The sequence below is a fragment of the Kogia breviceps genome, chromosome 12 (assembly GCF_026419965.1).
Source record: "Kogia breviceps isolate mKogBre1 chromosome 12, mKogBre1 haplotype 1, whole genome shotgun sequence".
NCBI classification, from domain to species: domain Eukaryota; kingdom Metazoa; phylum Chordata; class Mammalia; order Artiodactyla; family Physeteridae; genus Kogia; species Kogia breviceps.
In genome coordinates this window covers 53,951,146-53,972,776 of record NC_081321.1, presented here as the reverse complement: position 1 = coordinate 53,972,776, position 21,631 = coordinate 53,951,146, and the positions used below count along the sequence as shown (strand labels likewise).

General features: G+C 39.9%; 1 protein-coding gene across 15 annotated transcripts in view; it reads left to right on the top strand.

The window, feature by feature from the left end:
- GRIP1 (glutamate receptor interacting protein 1) overlaps positions 1-21,631 on the top strand; it is a 728,793-nt gene that overhangs the window by 647,051 nt on the left and 60,111 nt on the right. For all 15 annotated transcript variants that reach the window (XM_059080546.2, XM_067009696.1, XM_067009704.1 and 12 more), the window contains 3 exons: positions 6,409-6,489; positions 18,274-18,343; positions 20,003-20,148. In XM_059080546.2, coding sequence (XP_058936529.1) covers positions 6,409-6,489; positions 18,274-18,343; positions 20,003-20,148 — 297 coding nt within the window. The remainder of the gene's footprint in view (positions 1-6,408; positions 6,490-18,273; positions 18,344-20,002; positions 20,149-21,631) is intronic.

The window sequence follows — 21,631 nt, the reverse complement described above, 5'->3', positions numbered from 1 at the left end:
CAGTAGGTGATTAGATTGATCCAGAGACTGAGATTTCCAGAGAAGTTTCAAAGAAGGAGCGCGTAAGTCATAGAGGTTCAAATCGTTGCCGGAAGAGCAGAGGAATGATGATGATAATAGCATCAAAATTATCGTATTTATCAAATGCTTACTCTATGGCATGTTACTTTTCTAAGCCCTGCCTGTGCATTAGCTCATTTGGTCCTTAAAACAGCAATGGAGAGCTTCCCTGGTGGCGCAGTGGTTGAGAGTCCGCCTGCCGATGCAGGGGACGCGGGTTCGTGCCCCGGTCGGGTAGGATCCCACGTGCCGCGGAGCGGCTGGGCCCGTGAGCCATGGCCGCTGAGCCTGCGCGTCCGGAGCCTGTGCTCTGCAACGGGAGAGGCCACAGCAGTGACAGGCCCGCGTACCGCAAAAAAAAAAAAAAAAAAAAACAGCAATGGAGAAAGTTGCTATTATTATGTCCCCAGAAAACGGAGTTTCACGTTAATGGTAGGGCTGGGATTTTAACACAGGCAGTGCGGCTCCAAAGGCCACACTCTAAGCACTACGCATACTGCCTGTGCTTGAAAGAATCTAGCTTAGAGGGACGGAAATCAATCAAGGATCAACATGAGAGACCAGAAAGAAGAGGAGCAGTTAAGGACCTAGGAGTCTTCAGGAAGGAAAGTGGGGGGACTGAGAGGAAGGGAATGAGAAGGCTAACCGTCAGGAGACTGAGGTCAAAGTGGCATATTAGAGTTTAAGATTTCAGAGGTCAAGCAAGGCTCAGGGTAGTGAGCTGGCGAAGTGAAGCGGAGTGGAGGCAAGTATCCTTCAACCAGAGGTCTGGGAGTCGGGGACGCAGAGTGAGGGGAGGAGCATCCACATGGTGAAATCTCTCAGGAGGAGGGCAGGACGTGGAATGGGGAGGGAGTATGAACTAGCTGCTCCTGACATGCACAATCCCATCAAAGTCTCTCTGCAGTTGCTGTTCCCTCTCCCTGGGCAGCTCTTCCCCAACATGTCGGGATGGTTTGCTCACTTCATTCAGATCTTTGCTCAGATTGCTCAAAGAAGCCTTCCACGACGTCTATCACTGTCTGTCCCCTCGCCCAGATTTATAGCTCTTCTTATCCCTTCTTATGCCATGATGCTATGGGGTACATTTATTTGTTTATTGTCTTGTCTTCTCCAGTAGGAAAATCTATGATGTCAGGGACTTTGTGCCTTTTGTTCAAGAATGTACCCCAGCCCCCAGAATAGTGCTTGGAATACAGGAGGCTCTCAGCCAATACTTGGTGAATGAATGAATGAAGTACAGTTGGCACTCCTGAGGGACTAGGATCAGGAACTTCAGTTTGCACCAAGAATTGATTTCATACCCATTACTTCTCTGAGGTTCCTGGTCTCTTGGTGCTGCTTGTTTCTTCACATCTGCCCCCTTTGTCCCTGTACAAGTTTTCTGTGACTTCTGACTGAACATGATCGCCCCATCCTTGCTAACGTGCCCAGCCAGGACCAGCCATTTTTAACTTCTAATTCCCAAGAAAAAGCATCTAATTGGCCCAGCTTAGGTGTGGTCTCTTCCCCTTCCCGTCAGCTGTGGCCAAGCAGAAGCCAGTAAAAGACCTTATAAGGATCAGTCAGATGGCACTGAGGGTATACATTTCAAAGAAGGCTGTCCAGTGGCACCAGAATGTACTTATTATAATTGTAGAACATTCATGGCGGAAGGACTGTTATAATCCAATACCTTCATTTATTTATGAATGGGGAAACTGAGGTTCAGGTGGGGAAGCTCAAGGTCATACAGCAAAGTGAATGGTGGATCCCGGACTGTTGACTTGCACCTGTCTTTTCCATATCATGTTACACTCCCTCTTCAAAAGGATATTAGGGTTCCCAGCGTGAAACAGCAGGATTTCTGAGCCTCTGCCCTACTGACATTGTTGAGGGGAGGTGTCTATCCTGTGCACTGTAGGATCTTGAGCAGCATCTACTCATTACATTCCAGTAGTGGAATGGCCAGCACAATTGACCTTCTCCATAGAAGTGTCTACTAAGTATTTACTTGTGCTATACATGCATTTTTATTTTATGTGTATCACTCCTAATAGTCTGGATATGAACCACCATTCATTTCCATTTCTTCCTGAGAAATATATGATACCCAGACACTAATTCTCAAACTATTGGATCTTAGAGATTACCTATCTCTATTTTATAAACATTCTAAGTGACACAGACAGTGGTTAAAAAGCTTGACGGTGAGTACACTTTTGCCTAAATCTCTCTCTCTTTACATGGGTACCACTGTCCAAACAAATTGTAGTAATGTTAAAGGGATTTTTCTTATGCTGAAGTTACTTATAACCCCATCATTCTAATAAACAAAAGTTTATTTTTTTATATTTCTTTACCAAAGTCCTTTACCATACATATAATTTTGTAAAGCTATAATCATAACATATGCACAGTTTACATTCTGCCTTTTTCAATACTGTCTTTTAAATACCAGTGTACAATATCATGAATGCTTAAAGTTTCTACTTTAATGCTGAAGTTACTTTGTTGGAAAAAATACAGCTTTGTCCTGGCAAGAAGCCTCAGTGAAAAATCCTATCAAATGATGTTTGCTATCATTACTAGAATCCCCAGTGTTTTTCTCTGTGTGAGTGGGAGTTAAACATTTACATTTGCCCCCGTTATAATTCCTTAATTTTTCAAATCTCATAAGGGTGTCCAGGTTGATGAATTGTGATGTGGTGGTTATCTTACTGTGCTAACGATGAATGCTTTGGGCAGAAAAAGCAGACCAGTTGGAAAGAAAGAGGCCTTTGTTTACCCAAATGTGTTTTTAATTACAGTATTAACAAAGATAAAGCAAAACCAGGGAAGCACAAAATAATCACATGGGAGTCTAAGAAAATAAATGTTCTGTTTACTTACTCTAAACCTGTTGTTTCTCCAAATATTGGATCTTTTTCCTCTTTATTATTATTTCCTTAAGAAACCCCAAATTAAATGTGCCTTGGCTTTAACAACCAAGTAATTGTACGGGGGGAAAAATTACCAAATAGAAAATAAATCATGTTGACATTTAAGATTAAAATGAAGCCACAGCTTGATCAAAGAGATTCATATGTTGATATTTATTCATCATTATAAATATTTCAAATCTTATGTAGTCAAAAGTGATCTATTACTGTTTTCCAGGAAGTGATAATGTCTCCTTCAGTATCATTAACAATGTTAATCTTGATGAAGATGCCCTACATTAAAAATGTAAAGCAAGGGCTTCCCTGGTGGCACAGTGGTTAAGAATCCGCCTGCCAATGCAGGGGACATGGGTTCAAGCCACATGCCGCGGAGCAACTAAGCCCATGCGCCACAACTACTGAGCCTGTGCTCTAGAGCCCACGAGCCACAACTACTGAGCTTGTGTGCCACAACTACTGAAGCCTGCGCGCCTAGAGCTTGTGCTCCGCAACAAGAGAAGCCACTGCAATGAGAAGCCTGTGCACTACAACGAAGAGTAGCCCCCGCTGGCCGCAACTAGAGAAAGCTCACACACAGCAAAGAAGACCCAATGCAGCCAAAAATAAGAAATAAATAATTTTTTTTTAATGTAAAGCAAAATGTTACTATAGTAACTATTTTAGATCTGTGTTTTGCAGGACCTTATGAATCAAAGACTCACTTATATAGCATCTTGGGCAAGATGTCATATACATACGTGGAACACATATACATACATTATGCTCCCCTCCCCTTTCACAGAGAACGTTTTCGTAAAACGGATAACACTAAAACAAACATACATGAAATGAGTTCTCTAAATAGCAAGGCTGTTTGTTCCTCTAAAACTTCTAATACATTGACTTATGGACCACTTGGCGTACTTCATCCAAGTAATGGAAAATTTATTCCTGCTACACTCAGGAACATTGTATGGGGGCTTGCTGTTCGGCTCCCATCCCATTTCCTCTACTGGATCAACATGTTCATTAAGAGATCTTTCAGTTGCAAGCCACAGAAATACACTCAAGCTAATTTAGACAGAAGAGAGGCATTTCCTGGAAGCACACTGGTATTTCACAGCCTTTGAGGACAGGGAATAGGCAGCCCCTGGAAGAGCTAGACCCAGGGGCTGTCAAGGCTAACCATTGGCTCTCTCCAAGACCTCACACTCTCTCCTCAAGTACACTTGTTTCTTTCTGCCTTCTCTCTGCAGCCTGGCTATTGGTGCTGTATGGGCCAAACTAGCCTCTTCCAAATACCTTCTCTGCCCCCAGTCTGCATGCTAATTCCAAATTCCTAAACTTTCTCTTTTGGTGGTGGGAAGGAGGTAGTAATTAGCCTTCACAAAGATTCAGAAAAGAGATGAAAGGAAGGATTTGAGAGATCTTTTAGAAGTAAATATTTGTGATACTTGGAGCACCTGAAGTAAGGAAGTAAAGCATACCGAGGTGGTTATTACTTGACCTCATTTCTCTTTTTCTGCCCCAATATATTAAAATTAGCCAGTCTTTTTGAAATCTACCGGGGGAAATAACTAATTTTATCTATCTCAAGTTCCGCTTGGGAAATGGGAAGGATACAAATTCTTCATGAATATACAAATAAATATATGTTGTTACTTCCTGGCACATCTTAGTTGAGGCTTAGTTGAGGACAACAGCTGTGACACTCAAGGGGCCACACCTGACAGGACAGGAGAATTAAGAAGAGAGGGAGGAAGAAGGCGACAGATTCCCTCACGCCCCAGCGAAGTGAGGAAAGAACTGGGGAGAAGGAAGGGGCCAGAGGGGGGCAGACTTGCCTTTACCCAGCAGCCCCGGCTGAAACTTACCAGGGCAGTTTGGAGAACCTTCTTAACAGATGACTTTCTAGAAGCCTGGAGGGCCCAGGAAAATCAAAATTTTACTGTGTGCTCCAGTTTGTCTATGGCAGTTACTCTGAGTTGGAAGATCAAGTTCTGGTCTTATAAAAGGTTTACTGCCAGTACTTCATGGGCAAGTAGAAAAGGCCAGGAAGAGCAGGTTAAGGCAGATCAAGGAAGGAAGTACTCTGTTTCCATGAGGCCACCCCAACTTTCACCTCTGCTTTGCAGAGACTCAAAACGTGTCAAACATGTGATTAACAAATTGGACTAGGAGCCTGAGGACCGAATAGTTGTACCCACATCACAGCAGCTGTAGTTAATTCTTTGTGGCGGTTTGGGAGCTAGCTTGGCGCAAAATCAAGCAGAAAAAGTGGTTTCACTCCGCCATCCCACAAGCCTCCCCTTATGCTAATGTTTCCTTTGTTTCTCGCCAACCCTTCCCACCCCTTTCTAAAACCTTCAAGAAAGGATTACAGTCATTAGCTGCAGAGTGCGAATAGATGTTATCTCTTCTGAGGATATTTCCATTTTAACGTTGTCTCCAATTGAAGGCCTCTCAGACTGTTAGAGGAATTTTAAGAATATATTTAAGAATATGTAGCAATTCTTTCTTTCTCAAATACTAGTCACGCTCTGGTAAAATCACAGTAGATCTATCCAAGGTTGAGAGTCGAGCAGTACACACCGCTTCCCTCTCTGTTGCTACATTAGCTTACTTCTCTACTGGTTGGCCAACATTTCAGCCCAGCTTCGCTCTGTTCCAGTACCCCCTGCCCTCCTGCTCCTCCCTGAAACGTCCCCATGATCCAGAAACTAGAGGGTCATCCTTGGTGCAGTGGGACCTCCTGGGTCCCTTTGTTCCAGCTCGGCTCAGCATTCAGTCTGGTTGGTTGTGGTCAGGACCATTCTGGTTGAGACGTTTTGAATATCACTCCTGCTTCTACATCGTTAAGTGTACTTTTCCACATTTACCTTACAAATTCAGGCACACCTCTCCTCCTCCAAATCAACAACTGTCACAGCTAACTGAAATCTTTTCTGAAATCAATCTCCCCCAGCTATGAATGGAAAAAAGAAAGCACTGCTGAATAATAAACTCTGCAAAAAATACAGTTGGGGGAGAAAAGAATATAACTACTTTTGGTTCTGCAACTTTAGTATACCTAAGAATCACCTGGAGAATATGTTTAAAATGCAGACTTCTAGGCCTTGTCTTCAGAGATTCGGATTCCACAGATCTGGGATGATTCGGGAATCTATATTTTTAACTTGCATCCAAGGCAAATTTGATGGAGATGCTGTCTGAATCACACTTTAAAAACATGGTACTCGACTGTTGCTGTGAATTATGCACTGTTGCCTGTGGGTAGGACGTCTGCTCTTCACAAGGAGCTTTGTTTATCAGGATTTTATGTCAATTCCTACAGCTTTAACTACAGATGATGATGATGATACAAGTATTCCTGATGCATTTTCATTGATTGGTGCTCCAATCTTCCTAGTCTTCTCTAAACACATTCTTTTTTGTTTTGAAATTACAGAGTCTGTCATCCCGAGTAGTGGAACATTTCATGTAAAGCTCCCTAAGAAACACAGTGTGGAACTTGGAATAACCATAAGTTGTAAGTACAAGTGATATCTTTTAAAATGCAGAGTTTTAGGAAGACATTAGAAAAGTGTATTCTCAAATGGTTTACAGGTGTGGCAAATGTTTTAAGTTTCATTGCCAAGTTTCTACCTAATGGTACAAAAATGTGGAGCCAGTCACCCTCCAGCACTTAATAGCTATATGAATGGGGCAAGTTACTGTAACTCTCTTCAGTCTCAGGTTTCTTCACCTATAAAATGGAAATAAGGATATCTGCAAAATATCCTCATTTTGTAGGTTATTCAGAGTATTAAATAAAATAGCATATTTATATACCTAGTATAGTCCCTGGCAAATAATGAGTAAGTACTCAATAAATATGTCTCACACACCCTACATGAATAATTAGATGGCATATGAAGGAATAGAGGTTCTCTACATTTTAACATACTATAGATTAAGTTTTCACAACAATCTATTGAGACTATATTCCCATCTGTCTACTATGCATCTATAATTCATTTTGTAAGAATGAAATAATGTCTTTTTCTTCAGTAACTTCCTGAATTCCTCCATGGTACAAGGGGCCTGGGTAACCAAGCCAAAAAGAAAAGGAGGACATATAAACGTGTTTAATTCCCTTTTCCTCAGGCTCTAGATTTATAACTGCCTTGGTAAGAAAGCTTTGAAAATTTGAGCCCCAGTGGAAATTTATAGAATGGAAATTGAGCTCTCTGTGCTTTTAATATCCATAAACTAAGTTCATGCATAAATGCTCCAAGAAAATGAAGCAAATTATTAATGCATGAAGACCAAAGGAGACCTAGAAGCAACATCTGTGACCAAGGTGTGGTCCCTTCCAGAGAGTGATGAGGCTACATAAAGGTGCCTCACTACACTCTGTCGGATAACAGTTACATCAGCAGCTATGGCAAAAACAAAGAGTTCTCAAGTGGGTGTATGAAATGGGAGCTGTCCAATTCAACTTTGACAATATACATTTAACATCGAAAATGAAGTTTTATTAATAACCAATAGATCACATATATCTAGTGCAACACCAAAAATAGTGGTACTACAATATGGAATAAGTGTTAAGAATAAGAAGCCATATGTATGAGAGCCTGTATCTCCCCCAACCCCCAGTACTGGGAGAAAAGTAGGACTGATGGATCTGACGTTGCTCTGTAGAGTAAGCAGAAAGATGAAATGAGACTTTGGAGGATCCAGACCTATTCTAGGTGCTACTACAGTCATTTACGCCTTTAACTGGGTCGCTTCCCCTTTCAGTTTGTTCAGAACGAAGCAAAGATGGTATGCTACTGTTCTGTCACCAGCTGTGCTTGCTGAGATTAAGGGAGAGCTCATCAGAACTTACTATTTTAAAAGTATTTGGGGCTCCACGTGGCTTCTGCAACCCCCATGTAACTTTAACCCTGCTCTCATTTATCCTGTCTATTCCATTCCATTCATTTATTCCATCAGAATTGGCCGTGAACGTGTTACCTCTTGGAGTTGCACAGTGTAGAGCCTGCTGGCTGCACGCAGAGACCCTGCTTCCACCCCATTCTTTCTTCCTCCTGCCTCCATTCAATAAAGACACTCTGAGTGCCACGGCCCAATACTAAGTTTTGAGTCCTTAGAAATGCTTACTACTGGTGCATCTACAGAAGACACCTATTCCTGAGAAGCTTCTCTTACCACACAGTTTGCCACACTGTAATTTTACTCTCAAATTTTACTTAAGAGGATGGTCTTTTTGAATGTAATAGATTTATTCTTTTTTATTTGAAAAGCAGTTTTATTTATTTTATTTTCCATTATGGTTTATCACAGGATATTGAATATAGTTCCCTGTGCTATACAGTAGGACCTTGTCATTTATCCATTCTATATATAATAGTTTGCATCTGCTAATCCCAAACTCCCAATCTTTCCCTTCCCCCTCCCCCTTGGCAACCACAAGTCTGTTCTCTATGTCTGTGAGTCTCTTTCTGTTTCATAGATAAGTTCATTTGTGTCATATTTTAGATTCCACATATAAGTGATATCATATGGTATTTGTCTTTCTCTTTCTGACTGACTGTACTTAGTATGATAATCTCTAGGTCCATCCATGTACATAGCTGCAAATGGCATTATTTCATTCTTTTTTATGGCTGAGTAATATTCCATTGTGTGTGTGTGTGTGTGTGTGTGTGTGTGTGTGTGTGTGTGTGTGTGTGTGTGTATATATATATATATATATATATATATATATACACCATATCTTCTTTATCCATTCATCTGTCTATGGACATTTAGGTTGTTTCCACACCTTGGTTATTGTAAATAGTGCTGCTATGAACCTAGGGGTGCATGTATCTTTGTGAATTATAGCTTTGTCCAGATATATGCTCAGGAGTGGGATTGAAGGATCATATGGCAACTCACAATAGATTTATTCTTAAAAATTAATATACATAAAAATGTAATTTAACTATAAAGGAGAGTATCCCTTTAAAAACTAATCCTGTGATAGATTCCTTTTTCAAAGTCAGTATTTATATGTTCAGTTTGTTTCAAGTGTGGCCATGTACACACAACTGCAAAATATTTTATTTACATAAAGAATCATATAAAATTATGCTTTATGATGATGTTACATATGTACTAAAACTGATTTTAATACCAATCATGGAAACTATCCCAAAACCCCACAAAACTGCTTGAATTTTAGCCAGCTGTAAGCTAAAGCTATTCATGGAAGCTAAAAGCTTTGTGCCATTCCTGGATGGAGAAATGATACGTAAGCTCATCAAATATGCCTGTCAGTCCTTCTAGAGCTCCAGCTCCATTTACACAACTAATCGTCACCATCCTGAGTTTGTGTCTCCTCGTGGAGAATACTCATATTTTGCCAGTTGAGAAAGCAGAATTTGCTAAAGAAAAACAAAACAAAACAAAACAGAATCCATTTTCATTGTTACGAAATAGTAAATTCCTGAGGTCTAGCACAGTTCCTGGCACATACAAGATGCTTGTTTAATCCCTGTCTTTGTTGAAGGAGTGAATGAGGAGTCTGTAAACAATGTTCTTCTAACCTGTGTGCCCTCCAGGAAATGAACCTCTGAGGGCCGTGAGGAATACAGATGTTTGTGCAAAGTCTATTGCATGAACTGAAGAAGCATGAACTTGGAAAATGATGACGAGCAAGGACTCAGAGCCCAGACTGCCCCACTTCCCAACTCTCTTGACCTCTCTGTACTGAGTTTCCTTGTCTATAAAATGGCGTGCTCATTACCTTCTTTGTAGCATTGTTGAGAAAATTAAATGAGTTAGTGTATGTAAGGTGCCCAGAACACATTGTGAACCGTAATGAATGTTAATTATTATAATGATTGATATTTATTTTCCACATAGAGCCTCATGAAATATTTTAAGCAAGGCTCTACCCCACAAAATTTAGTACCAATCGTAATTATCCTACCTAAGTAGGAAATCAAAGGACCCTCTTCTCACTCATACACACAAAGGTACTGTTAGGGAAACTGAGGCACTACAGGGGTTTATGAATGTTTCTCACTAACTTTATACAAAGTCCTCTTTCTGTATCTTCATCTTGTGAAAGCTCTGAGTAGTGAGAAATAGGCCTCCATCTCGGGAAGTGTACCATCAGCCTTCACACTTGGCTTAAGGCTCACTCTTCATACCTAATGGACTGAGAAATGAGTCCCTCTGATTTTGGATGGGGTGAGCAGTTTTAGACTAATTTTCATAAGTTCCTGATGAGACATTCATAGCATATTAGCATCAGGCATTACTTTTATAGATTTTATTGCTATGATATGGAGTAATTTATTATAGCAAATAAAGTAGAGCAGCCTAGCAGAAGGATGCAGTTTGGGACAAGAAGCAGGATCCTGAAGCTCTGACACCTCAGCCAATCAGAAACCAGAGCCCATACCCTCCAATGCAGCTCACCTGCCTTTCAAGTCAGAGAACTCTGGTTGTCTCTGTCATGTGTAGTTGTCCGTAAAGATCTTTTGGTATCGATGTTTTCTTTTGAGGTTTTATTACAAGGGAGTTTTATCTACTTTGTACCGTGCATGGCACTAAGCAGTTAATATGTGTTTTCTCATTTAATCCTGAAAGTGGCCCTATAACATCTGTGCCCATTTTGCACAGCTGGATAAGCTTCCCAAAGACCCAGAGCTAATAAAAGGCCAAACAGGGATTCAAACCCTTTCTGTCTGACTTAACACTGGCTGTGTTCATGTTAACCCTCATCTCCCTGTCACCATCTGATTGATGAATCTTGCCAGATCCTATATTAGAAAAGCAAGAGACAGCATTTTGTGAGTGCAGTTAATTTGTTGGCTTTCCTTTTTAGTTGTGACTGAATTGTCTGCAGGAACAAAGGCTTGCTTTATTTTTTGTAAAATCATAAAGCAGCCTTTATAACAAGAACAACAAATCTGTCATTTTCACCTTAAGTCTTAAACATATTTAGAAGAGAAAGGTTCGTGTTTTTTTGCCAACTTTGCAATAAAAACTCTACTCACTGGTCCATTTCAAATCAAATAACCAGTTTTACTTGCCAGGTAGTATATATATATGTGCGTGTGTGTGTATATATATATATATATATATATACACACACACGCACATATTTATATGGTTACAATGAAAGTAAAACTGAATGATTGTGTGAGTGAGTGAGTGTGTGTGTGTGTGTGTGTGCACACACTTCTCCAGTGTAGTTTGGACAGTTTAGCAGGCCCTTTGAGCAAAGTACCTTGACTAGCAGAGTAAGTTCCATGAACGGCTAGACATTATAGAATGTTCTTGGAATTAATTCACATTTAATTAGCTTCACACTGCAGAAGATTTCACCTGTCTTCAGATTCAGAAAAAGTGTTTTAAACAAAAGATAGGGACTGTCATTTTCTACCTCTTCCAACAACTGTTTGAGAAGAAAAGAATCCAAATTCACTGTGAGAACCAGTTTCTGACAGTGACAGACGACCAGTGATTTTAAAGCTTCGTGAGTCAAAAGATGCTAGCTTGAAAACACGCACTTAGCCCTGCTCCTAACCCTAACCCCCATTTTAAAATGACAGTATAAGATTTATCAGGAGGCAGAAACTCATAAGGAGAAGAGGAAAAGAAAAATAGATAACAACAACCAAATTTGGAAGTGGCAAAGAAGATGGAGAAAGATGAATTTAAAGAAGCAGAGTGGAAAGCTGACAGCGAACCTGATTTGCATCCTAAACTCCCAGCAAGTCAGAGAGGTGGAATCAGGAACTTCTGGAAGCAAGAGTGATGGGAGAGTTAAGAAGACAGGGGGATTGGTTGAAAGTCTGTTAAGAATGAATGAGTCCCTCAGATGCCTTCCCCAACTCAGAACCGCCAAGCACCCCTCCCCTTCCTGGCAGAGCCTAGTTTTATCCTCTGGAAAACGTGAAAGGGAGGGTCTCTGGATTGGGAGGGCACAGCTGAGTGTACCAGTCCAGTTCTGAAAGCAGAGATTCAGTGAAACACTGAATGAGGAGGCTGCTGGTCTTCTCACAGAAGCTCAAAGAAGCCAGGTATCCAGACTTAATCCCCTCCGAGCTGGAGGAAGAATCAGTGCCATCTGACCCAAAGAAGCAGTCTGGCCTGAACTATACAGTGACGACCATAATCCAGGAGCCCCACTCAGGGGCACCAAGCTTTCAAACAGCTACTTTGCAGAGCCATCTTTGATGTGAACAGACAGCTAGGAAAAACACAGGCACTTGGAGGAAAGAATCTAATGCAAGACTGACACCAAAAACAAAGAAAAAAACAGAAACAGCACATGCAGGAAGAAGAAAACTTTAAAAAGAAAAAAAAAAATCATTAATATCATTTGTATCCCTGGGTGGGAGGCCCTGAATACTATTACACAGTAGCCTCCAGAAGGGAACAAAGAGATCTTGAAAAGTAAGAATATGGAAGAAATGAAGGAGTTCAACAGAAATACTGGAAAAAATGTTGAGGAAGATTTCTAGAAATTAGGACAAAACAACAAATAAATAAATGAAGAATCTAGACTAAATAGGAAAATTATACGAGTCCAAATAACACAATATCCAAATAATAGACGTTACAAAAAGAAAGAGGAGAGAAAAGCATCAAGGATATATTTTCATAAATTTCCTAGAATTGATGGATATAAGTTTCCAGATGTATGGGTCCATGAGCTATGGATGAAAACAGACCCACGCCAAGGCATGTCATCATGAGATTTGAAAACTGGGAGAAAAAGACAATCCTACAGGCTTCCAGTGGGGGTGGGCAGTTTTCACACAGTGTATCAGAACACAAATAATAACCGAGTAATCAGAATGGCGTCAGGCTTCTCAACAAATAGCAGTTCTAGAATCTAGAAACCAATGGAAGAGTGCCTTCAAAATTCTGAGGGAAAAGAAATTTCCAACCTAGAATTCTCCATCCAGCAAAGGTGGAAGTAAAAAAAAGACAACTATGCAAGAATTCAAAATACTCTCCTCCCATGCACTCTTCCTCAGGAAGCTGTCAGAGAACGTGTACCAACCACCAAAAGAGAGTAAAGCCAGAAAGAGGGAGAATTGGATTCAGGATGCAAGGGCTCCAAGGATGCAAGAGAGAGTGTTAAAAGGTAAACCGAGGCATATTAAACATTTTAAGAGTTTATTTGAGCAAAAAAATTGATTCAAATCTGGCAGCACCAAACCAGAAGTAGTTAGGAATGCTCCCCCAACAGGAGTCTGGGGAAAGACAGATATAGGAAGAGCAGAGGCAAAGAAAGGAAATTATTTAACTGGCTGTAACTTAAAGACTAGTTGGCTGTTTGTGACTGGTTGTCCTTAGTATTTTGATTTCATAACCTTGTAAAAGCTTAGATTTTGGTTGGCTTCCTTGGGCTACCACAGCATTAGAGCCACCTCAGTCTAATAGCCTCCTTCTTTAATTAATTTAACAGGAATGAAAAGAAACTCTGGGTTCCCAGGGTCTGTGGGAAGGAAGTTCCCAAGATCTGTGTAGTAACCCTAGAAAGCAAACATTCCAGATGGGTTGGAAACCTCTAATAGAATTTTTGATATGATATAACATGTTGAGAGATTACAAATCTGAGGAGTTGAATTCATGGTAAACACAAGAAAATTAAGACAACAGAAAATATATCCTGTAGAAAAGGCAGGTAATCATGCCATGCAACATGACTTGTCTTCTAGTACTGTTTACAGTCATACTAAAGTAAATGCTAAATATCGATTTTACAAAAAAATGACAAAACTGTATTGGAAGAATGGGAGGACAAGAACTGTGTCTGAATGTGGTGGTGATGTAGAGGCGGAAGAGAACTGACTTCTTATCTTTCATAATAGAAAGAGGCAGCATGCGAGATTTTTTCTTTTTTTAGTTGTGGCATGCAAACGCTTAGTTGCGGCATGTGGGATCTAGTTCCCTGACCAGGGATCGAACCGGGGCCCCCTGCACTGGGAGTGTGGAGTCTTAGCCACTGGACCACCAGGGAAGTCCCCCTGTCTCCCCTTTTTATCCAGATTTTCTCCAGGATTTCATAGCCAGTGCCCAGAGCAGACATGCCTAGCTCATAGTTGGTGTTCAATGAGTATGTGTTCGATGGATGACTCTGTGAACTTCAATTCAATGGATTTCACAGAATTGTTCAATGGAGAACTCCAAGCAAATTCAAAGCACTGAGTGAGTGCTGATGTATTCTTGCTCAAAGGGTCACAAAGCCCTCAGAGGTGAGGCAAGTCAGGAAGTGAGATCCTTCCAGTGAGGACAGTGGCAAATTAGAGACGGAAGGCTCCATCTAAAGGAGAGAGTGGGAAAGTGAGTCCAATGTTGCTGGATACTCATCATAATAAACACTTATATAGTGTATTGTATGCGCACTGCTCCAGTCACTTTACATAGAAAAACTCAATCCTTACAACAAAAACTGTATGAGAGCAGCACTGTTGTTCTTTATCACTGTTTCACAGACCAGGAAACTAAGGTGTCTGAACACTATGTGCTCAGGCATACACGGCTTATATGTGGAAGAGGCAGGATTTGGAACCCAAGCATTCTGGCTGCCAAATCTTGCCTCTTCATCACTATACCATATTGCCTCTCTAATTTTTTCAAAGAAACTGTACATCTCTATGAAATCTACTGCTTTTTAAATGTTGGCAACTAATTTTTTAAAGCACTACAAGTCAAGCAAAGGATGCTTGGTTTGTACCTTCCTCAGAGAAGGATCAAAACATGGTGCTAACCTAAGTATCCATCAACAAATGAATGGATAAAGAAGATGTGGCACATATATACAGTGGAATATTACTCAGCCATGAAAAGAAAGGAAATTGAGTTATTTGTAGTGAGGTGGATGGACCTAGAGCCTGTCATACAGAGTGAAGTAAGTCAGAAAGAGAAAAATAAATACTGTATGCCAACACATATATATGGAATCTAAAAAAAAGGTTCTCAAGAGCCTAGGGATAGGACAGGAATAAAGACGTGAACGTAGAGAATGGACTTGAGGACACGGGGAGGGGGAAGGGTAAGCTGGGACAAAGTGAGAGAGTGGCATGGACATATATACACTACCAAATGTAAAATAGATAGCTAGTGGGAAGCAGCCACAAAGCACAGGGAGATCAGCTCGGTGCTTTGTGACCACCTAGAGGGGTGGGATAGGGAGGGTGGGAGGGAGACTCAAGAGGGAGGAGATATGGGGATATATGTACATGCATAGCTGATTCACTTTGTTATAAAGCAGAAACTAACACACCATTGTAAAGCAATTATACTCCAATAAATATGTTAATAAATAAATAAATAAATAATATAGGTTCAAAAAAAAAAAACATGGTGCTAGGTCTATTCACAATAGCCAAGACATGGAAACAATCTAAATGTCCATCGACAGGGCTTCCCTGGTGGCGCAGTGGTTGAGAGTCTGCCTGCCGATGCAGGGGACACGGGTTCGTGCCCCAGTCCGGGAGGATCCCACATGCCACGGAGCAGCTGGGCCCGTGAGCCATGGCCTCTGAGCCTGCGCGTCCAGAGCCTGTGCTCCGCAAAGGGAGAGGCCACAACAGTAAGAGGCCCGCGTACCACAAAATAAATTAATTAAATAAATAAATAAATAAATAAAATAAATGTCCATCGACAAATGAATAAATAAGATGTGGTACATATATACAATGAAATACTACTCAGCCATAAAAAAGAATGAAATAATGCCATTTGCAGCAACATGGATGGACCTAGAGATTATCATACTAAATGAAGTAAGTCAGAAAGAGAAAGACAAATAACATATAATATCACTTATGTGTGGAATCTAAAATATGACACAAATGCACTTATTTATGAAACAGAAACAGACTCACAGATATAGAGAACAGACTTGTGGTTGTCAAGGGGAGTTGGGGAGGGATGGATTGGAAAGTTGGGGTTAGCAGATGTAAACTATTATATATAGAATGGATAAACAACCCCAAGGTCCTACTGTTATAGCACAGAGAACTATATTCAATAATATAGTGGAAAAGAATATAAAAAAAGAATGTATATATATGTATAACTGAGTCACTTTGCTGTACAGCAGAAATTAACATAACATTGTAAATCAACTATACTTCAATAAAAAAATTTTTTTAAAGAAAAATAAAACATGGTGCCAGAGTGTGCAAACCATGACTGAGCCCTCAAAGCCCCAAAGGCATGGCCATATTTAATGTGCCTGGTAAGCATGGTAGTGATAGTGTCAGGAGCTCATACAGATTTGGAGCCACTTCTGGTCTCAACTTCATCACTCCAATGGGCATCCACCCTGATGAACCTTTCAAACCTCAAGTATGGACTTGATTAAAGGAGAAAGAGAAGAATGTAGTAAACATGAAATGGGCACCATACATGTCTGTAGACCATTAGAAGTTTCACACCTCTCTGCAAAGCTGTGTGGGTTTGTCCAGAGGTCACAGGGTTATTTCCTGTTAGAAGGATGACAGAGATGGGTTTGATGTATTTCGTTGCCTATACTGTTTTGTTTTAGTCCATTTCAATGGAAAATGAATTTTTTAAAAAACCAAGGGAAACATTGAGTGCTCTGTGAGGATTACTAAAGCTTGGAAAAATATCGTGTAAAGTTATTGGCAGACACTAGGAAAGTTGTATTTGCTGGTCATAACAAAGTTTTTGTTTTTGTGCCCTGTGCCTAGAACAATTTGCTGTTCTGAAATGTAATATGAGTAAAACCGCTGGATGTTTATATTTCTCTAGTGGAATTATATCAAATCATTGAGTGGAGGTTTAAATTATGAATTAATTGTAGTGAACAGAATGTTTTGCATTCTTTGCTAGAAGCTAAGAATAATGATTGGATGAAGTCCCATTAACATTTACTGTGGACTAACTCAGACAGTGGATAAGATATTGGTATATGTGTTTGCTTTTTCTTTCAACGATGTGTTGCGATATTAAACCATCTGTTCTTGTGCATAAACATTTTCCTGGGATTCAAATGGGATTATGGAATATGATATGGTTCTATGATTATTATGGTGTGATCAGACTGTTTATAATAAAATCTTACATTAGGCGCCTTTTAATGATCCTTAAAAAGAAATCACTCCAGGCTTCAGGTTGGTAAAACATCTCCTATTGGAGGCAAATTGTTTATAAATGTTAGTATGTTCATTTTAATTATCAAACTCCTAAATTAAATGTAAACTTTCTAGGTCAAGATGATATTTTTGTACTTAAATATGGACTACAGTTCATTTTGAGGATTAAGTCTAAGTAGACTCATTCCTAATGGCTTTTCATTATTATTATTTCATTATCACCAAAGGGAAATATTCCTAAGAAAAGTTATAAAGCCCAAAACTGACCACTATGCAGGATAATAGATTTATCTATATACTCAATAAAAGTTACATGTACATGTTTAAATATGAATATATATATAAATATAAATAAATAGCATCAGTCAGATTTCTGAACATTTCAGAGCATTCTAGGTATGAATTTGTGAGCAAAATTTTAATATTTGCAGTCTATCTAGCAAAAGATATCCTTCTGGGGGAAAAAAAAATTTACATTAGTGATTCTCATCCACTTTCCCACCCAGTACACTTGAGTAATATGGTAGGATCCCATGAAGAGTGGTGTCTCCTCACTGGTAAGGAGTGAAAGAATGGGTAGGAGAAGGGCACATGTAAGTACCACTAAGGGGAGCCCCTAGTTGCTTTTTTGTTTGTTTGTTTTTTGCGGTACGTGCGGGCCTCTCACTGTTGTGGCCTCTCCCGTTGCGGAGCACAGGCTCCGGACGCGCAGGCTCAGCGACCATGACTCACGGGCCCAGCCGCTCTGCGGCATGTGGGATCTTCACAGACCAGGGCACGAACCCGTGTCCCCTGCATCGGCAGGCGGATTCTCAACCACTGTGCCACCAGGGAAGCCCTCCCTAATTGCTTTTAATACACTTTTCTGTTGGACTCTTCACTCTTCACCTCCCTCTCTTGAGAATCACAGATTGAAATAGATTTAATCCAGATGGGCAGATTTTCAATTGCTTTCTCCAATTGCAGATTTAAAATAACTTTGCTTTATTTTCAAGTTTATGAGTACTTTAACACAAACATATCTTTATATCAAGAAGGGGTAATATGTGCATTTTTAAATTCATTTGCTGATTCTCTTTGCTTTGCATACAAACTGTACTTGCATTTGGTTGCTAACAGTGAGACCTGTACAGTAGTGGGTGAATTGTGGATATAAAGATGTGACTATTCTATCTTCATTATTACAGCACCATCCAGTAGAAAACCAGGAGACCCTCTGGTCATATCAGATATCAAGAAAGGCAGTGTGGCACACAGGTAAGAAAGATGGATTTACTGATTCATCCCAAGGTATTTCTTAATTACAGCAGAAATGACCTCTTCCACACCCAAGACAACCTTGCTAATAGGTCATGGTATTCTCAGTATTTTCCAGGCAGCCACGATTAATCGATTACATTTGACATCTCTAATGTCAATGGCTATGTAGAGATCTCCCCCGGTGTCAGTTTATTTCTGCACCCAGTGCAGACAACAATCACATGAAAATGTTTTTTAGGGTCATTCATGAGTCCCACATAGCCTCTCCTTCACTGATCATCTTCCATCCTTCATTTTTCCTGCTAAAAAACTGAAAGTGGCCCCAATGATGAGAGTCACCCCACATGGAGATAATAGCTTACGGGAGAGTTTTGCTAGATGCCAGAATGTCCTCCCTAGTCAAGCCAGATCCTTGAGCCTTAAACAGTGTTTATGTATCCTTTTTGGTTCATAGACCACAAAAATCAGGGAGCCTCAAACTTTCAATTTCACAGATCAAAAATATTTTTAAGTGATTAGGAATATTGATGTAAGACTGTTAACTTTCGTTTTATTTTCCAGTTAAGGACTTAAATAATCCCACATCTGTTATCACAGTCATTTCATTAAAGAAATATTTTAACACTCAAAAAGTAGGAAAGACATTGTGTGAACTTAGATATATAGGTATATGCTCAGATACTGTGACAAGGAGACATAAATGGAGTGGATCCAACAAGACAGAAGTTTGTCTCTCATACAGCAGTTGGGAAGTAGACAGGCAACACAGGGCTGGAGAAGCATCTCTGCCATCCACTCCAGCTTCTCCAGTCATTGTGATTTTCCAGCCATAGAAGGGAGGTGGGATGGTGCAAAGAGAGTCTGGGGTATGTATCTTTAGGGGATGACACAGAAGAAGGAAGGGAGAATGGATTCTGGGAAGCAATTAGCAATCTCGGTCACAGACATAATGCATAAAGGATGGCTCTTACCAAAACATAACCTTCCTTACAGATATGTGTGCATATACATACAGAAGCACCTGCAAGCACATATACCTTCTCATTGTTTTTCTCATTTCATGGTGGACCTTTAAAAACTTCCAAGACCTGAAGCAGTCCATAACCAGTATTAGACTCTCAATGGCCACCTTCCAGAGAGGTAACATCCAATTCACCTTTTGTCCCTACTGCAGCCATAGTGCGTTCCCCAGTGCAGGTGGAAATAGCAGAGACACCAGGACTCAGACCTCCCCTAAGTCCATCCCACCTTGACTCGCCTCACTCCCTGTATCCTCTCCTAGTATCAGGACTGCCAAGGACCGGAAGTGGTGCAACAATCTGGAGAAGCATAAGGACACCGGGCTGTGTAAACCTGGGCCCATTACTCCCCTTCCTGGAAACCTTAGAATTCCTGAGTGATGCTTATATGGTTGTCCTGGTCTAATTGAAGAAAACAGAAGAAAAATATTTTTCAATACTCTGCAATTTAATGTCACGGCAGCCATCCAAATTAAGACTGGAAAAAGGGGATTTGTCAATAAAATGCAATTTTAAAAGTTGAAGAATCTTATTTCTTCTAAAGACTACCGTAATGCTGCTTTGTGCTAAATGCCTCTTAAATGGCCTGGTTAAGTGCCCATCATTAACCATGCATTTGCTATGCCTTTACTATCAGAACGGGAACCCTGGAACTTGGGGATAAATTACTTGCCATAGATAACATCAGGCTGGACAATTGTTCCATGGAAGATGCAGTTCAGATCCTCCAGCAGTGTGAAGACTTGGTGAAGCTGAAAATCCGCAAAGATGAAGATAATTCAGGTATTGATAACCTCCTTAGTTAAGACTGATTTCTCTAACTGCCCGTCTGTCACCAAAGATATTAGATCTTGGTGTTTTACATACAACAGCTGGCTAGTGACATACAACAGTGTTTTTTGTAGTTAAGAGGGTCTTTAAATTGGGCGGTGAGAGTGTAGTATGAGTTTTAAATAATGGTGCTTTTAAATGATATATTTAAGATATTTTCAGTATATAAACATTATAGCTATATTAAAATAACTTTAAAGATGAAAACTAAATCATCACCTGATACCACCCTAATACAATAGAACTGGTCATTTTCTAGTTGATATTATATTACATAATTATAACCACAGTGCGTGTTCTCTTTTTTCCTTAGCTTTATAAACATGTTACCATTTTACAAACCCTTAATAGCTATCATTTTAATTTACTGCCCGTAATTTATTTACCATTCTTTTCTTCTTACTTAGATTGCTCCCAGTTGTTTTATTACTGTAGGTGGCACAATAACCGATATTTTTATGCGTGGATATCTTTATTCAACTTTTTTTCTTTTGAATTATTTCCTTAGGAAATATTCTTAAAAGTAGGGTGACTGAGTCAAAATAAAAAGGGAATTTTTATGATTCCTGATGAGTCTTGTACCATGTTGCTTTCTAAAAGGGCTGTATCCATTGTTAGTGCTTCCAGTAATATGCGAATACAGGAGAGCAGTGCTTCTCAAACTTGAGAAGGCCTCAGAATCACCTGCAGAGCTCGTTAAAGCACAGTTCCTGAGCGCTAACCCTAGGTGGGGCCTGCGACTGTCATTTCCGGCAAACTTCATCATCATGCTGCTGTGGGCCAAGACCCAGCAATCTGAGTAGCCCCGCAGCAGACGCCCTTTTATCTGATTTTGATAAGAACCCAAGCTAATTGAAAAAAGTTCATGAACAGAAAGAGGCAGCTAATGTGGGGATTTATAGAAAGTGACATGTATCTATAACATAAACATTTAATTTAAAAATTTACCAATCTCATGGGTGAAGCCAACACTTTCTGCTAATTGTAATGACAAGTCTTTTGACTTGTTTGCCTAAGTCATACCCATAATATACAGTTTATGATTTCCAGGTTTGGTTTTTGTGTGTTGTCTTGCTTTCATGCAGTGAGAATTTAAAGAATTTAAAGCAATCTGAATGCTTACTCCATCTAGATTTTTATTTCCCCAATGTTTTCAAGTTTTTCCTCTGTGTAATTAACTGTTGATTTTTTGCCTAATAATCCCCCTTATTGAATCTTTCCAAAGCATTTGATTTTTTCATAGATCCAATATACTCATATTTCATAGATTATATAAGATTCATTAAATTATGTAGTTACAATAACAAGTAAAGCTGGCATAAACAGGATTGGGAATAATCATAATTGACTCTAAACTTTTAAACTTTTGACTCAATTGGTAGCAGGAACAGAGGTACACGGGGTACTACAGAGGGAAACCTACTATTCTGGAACA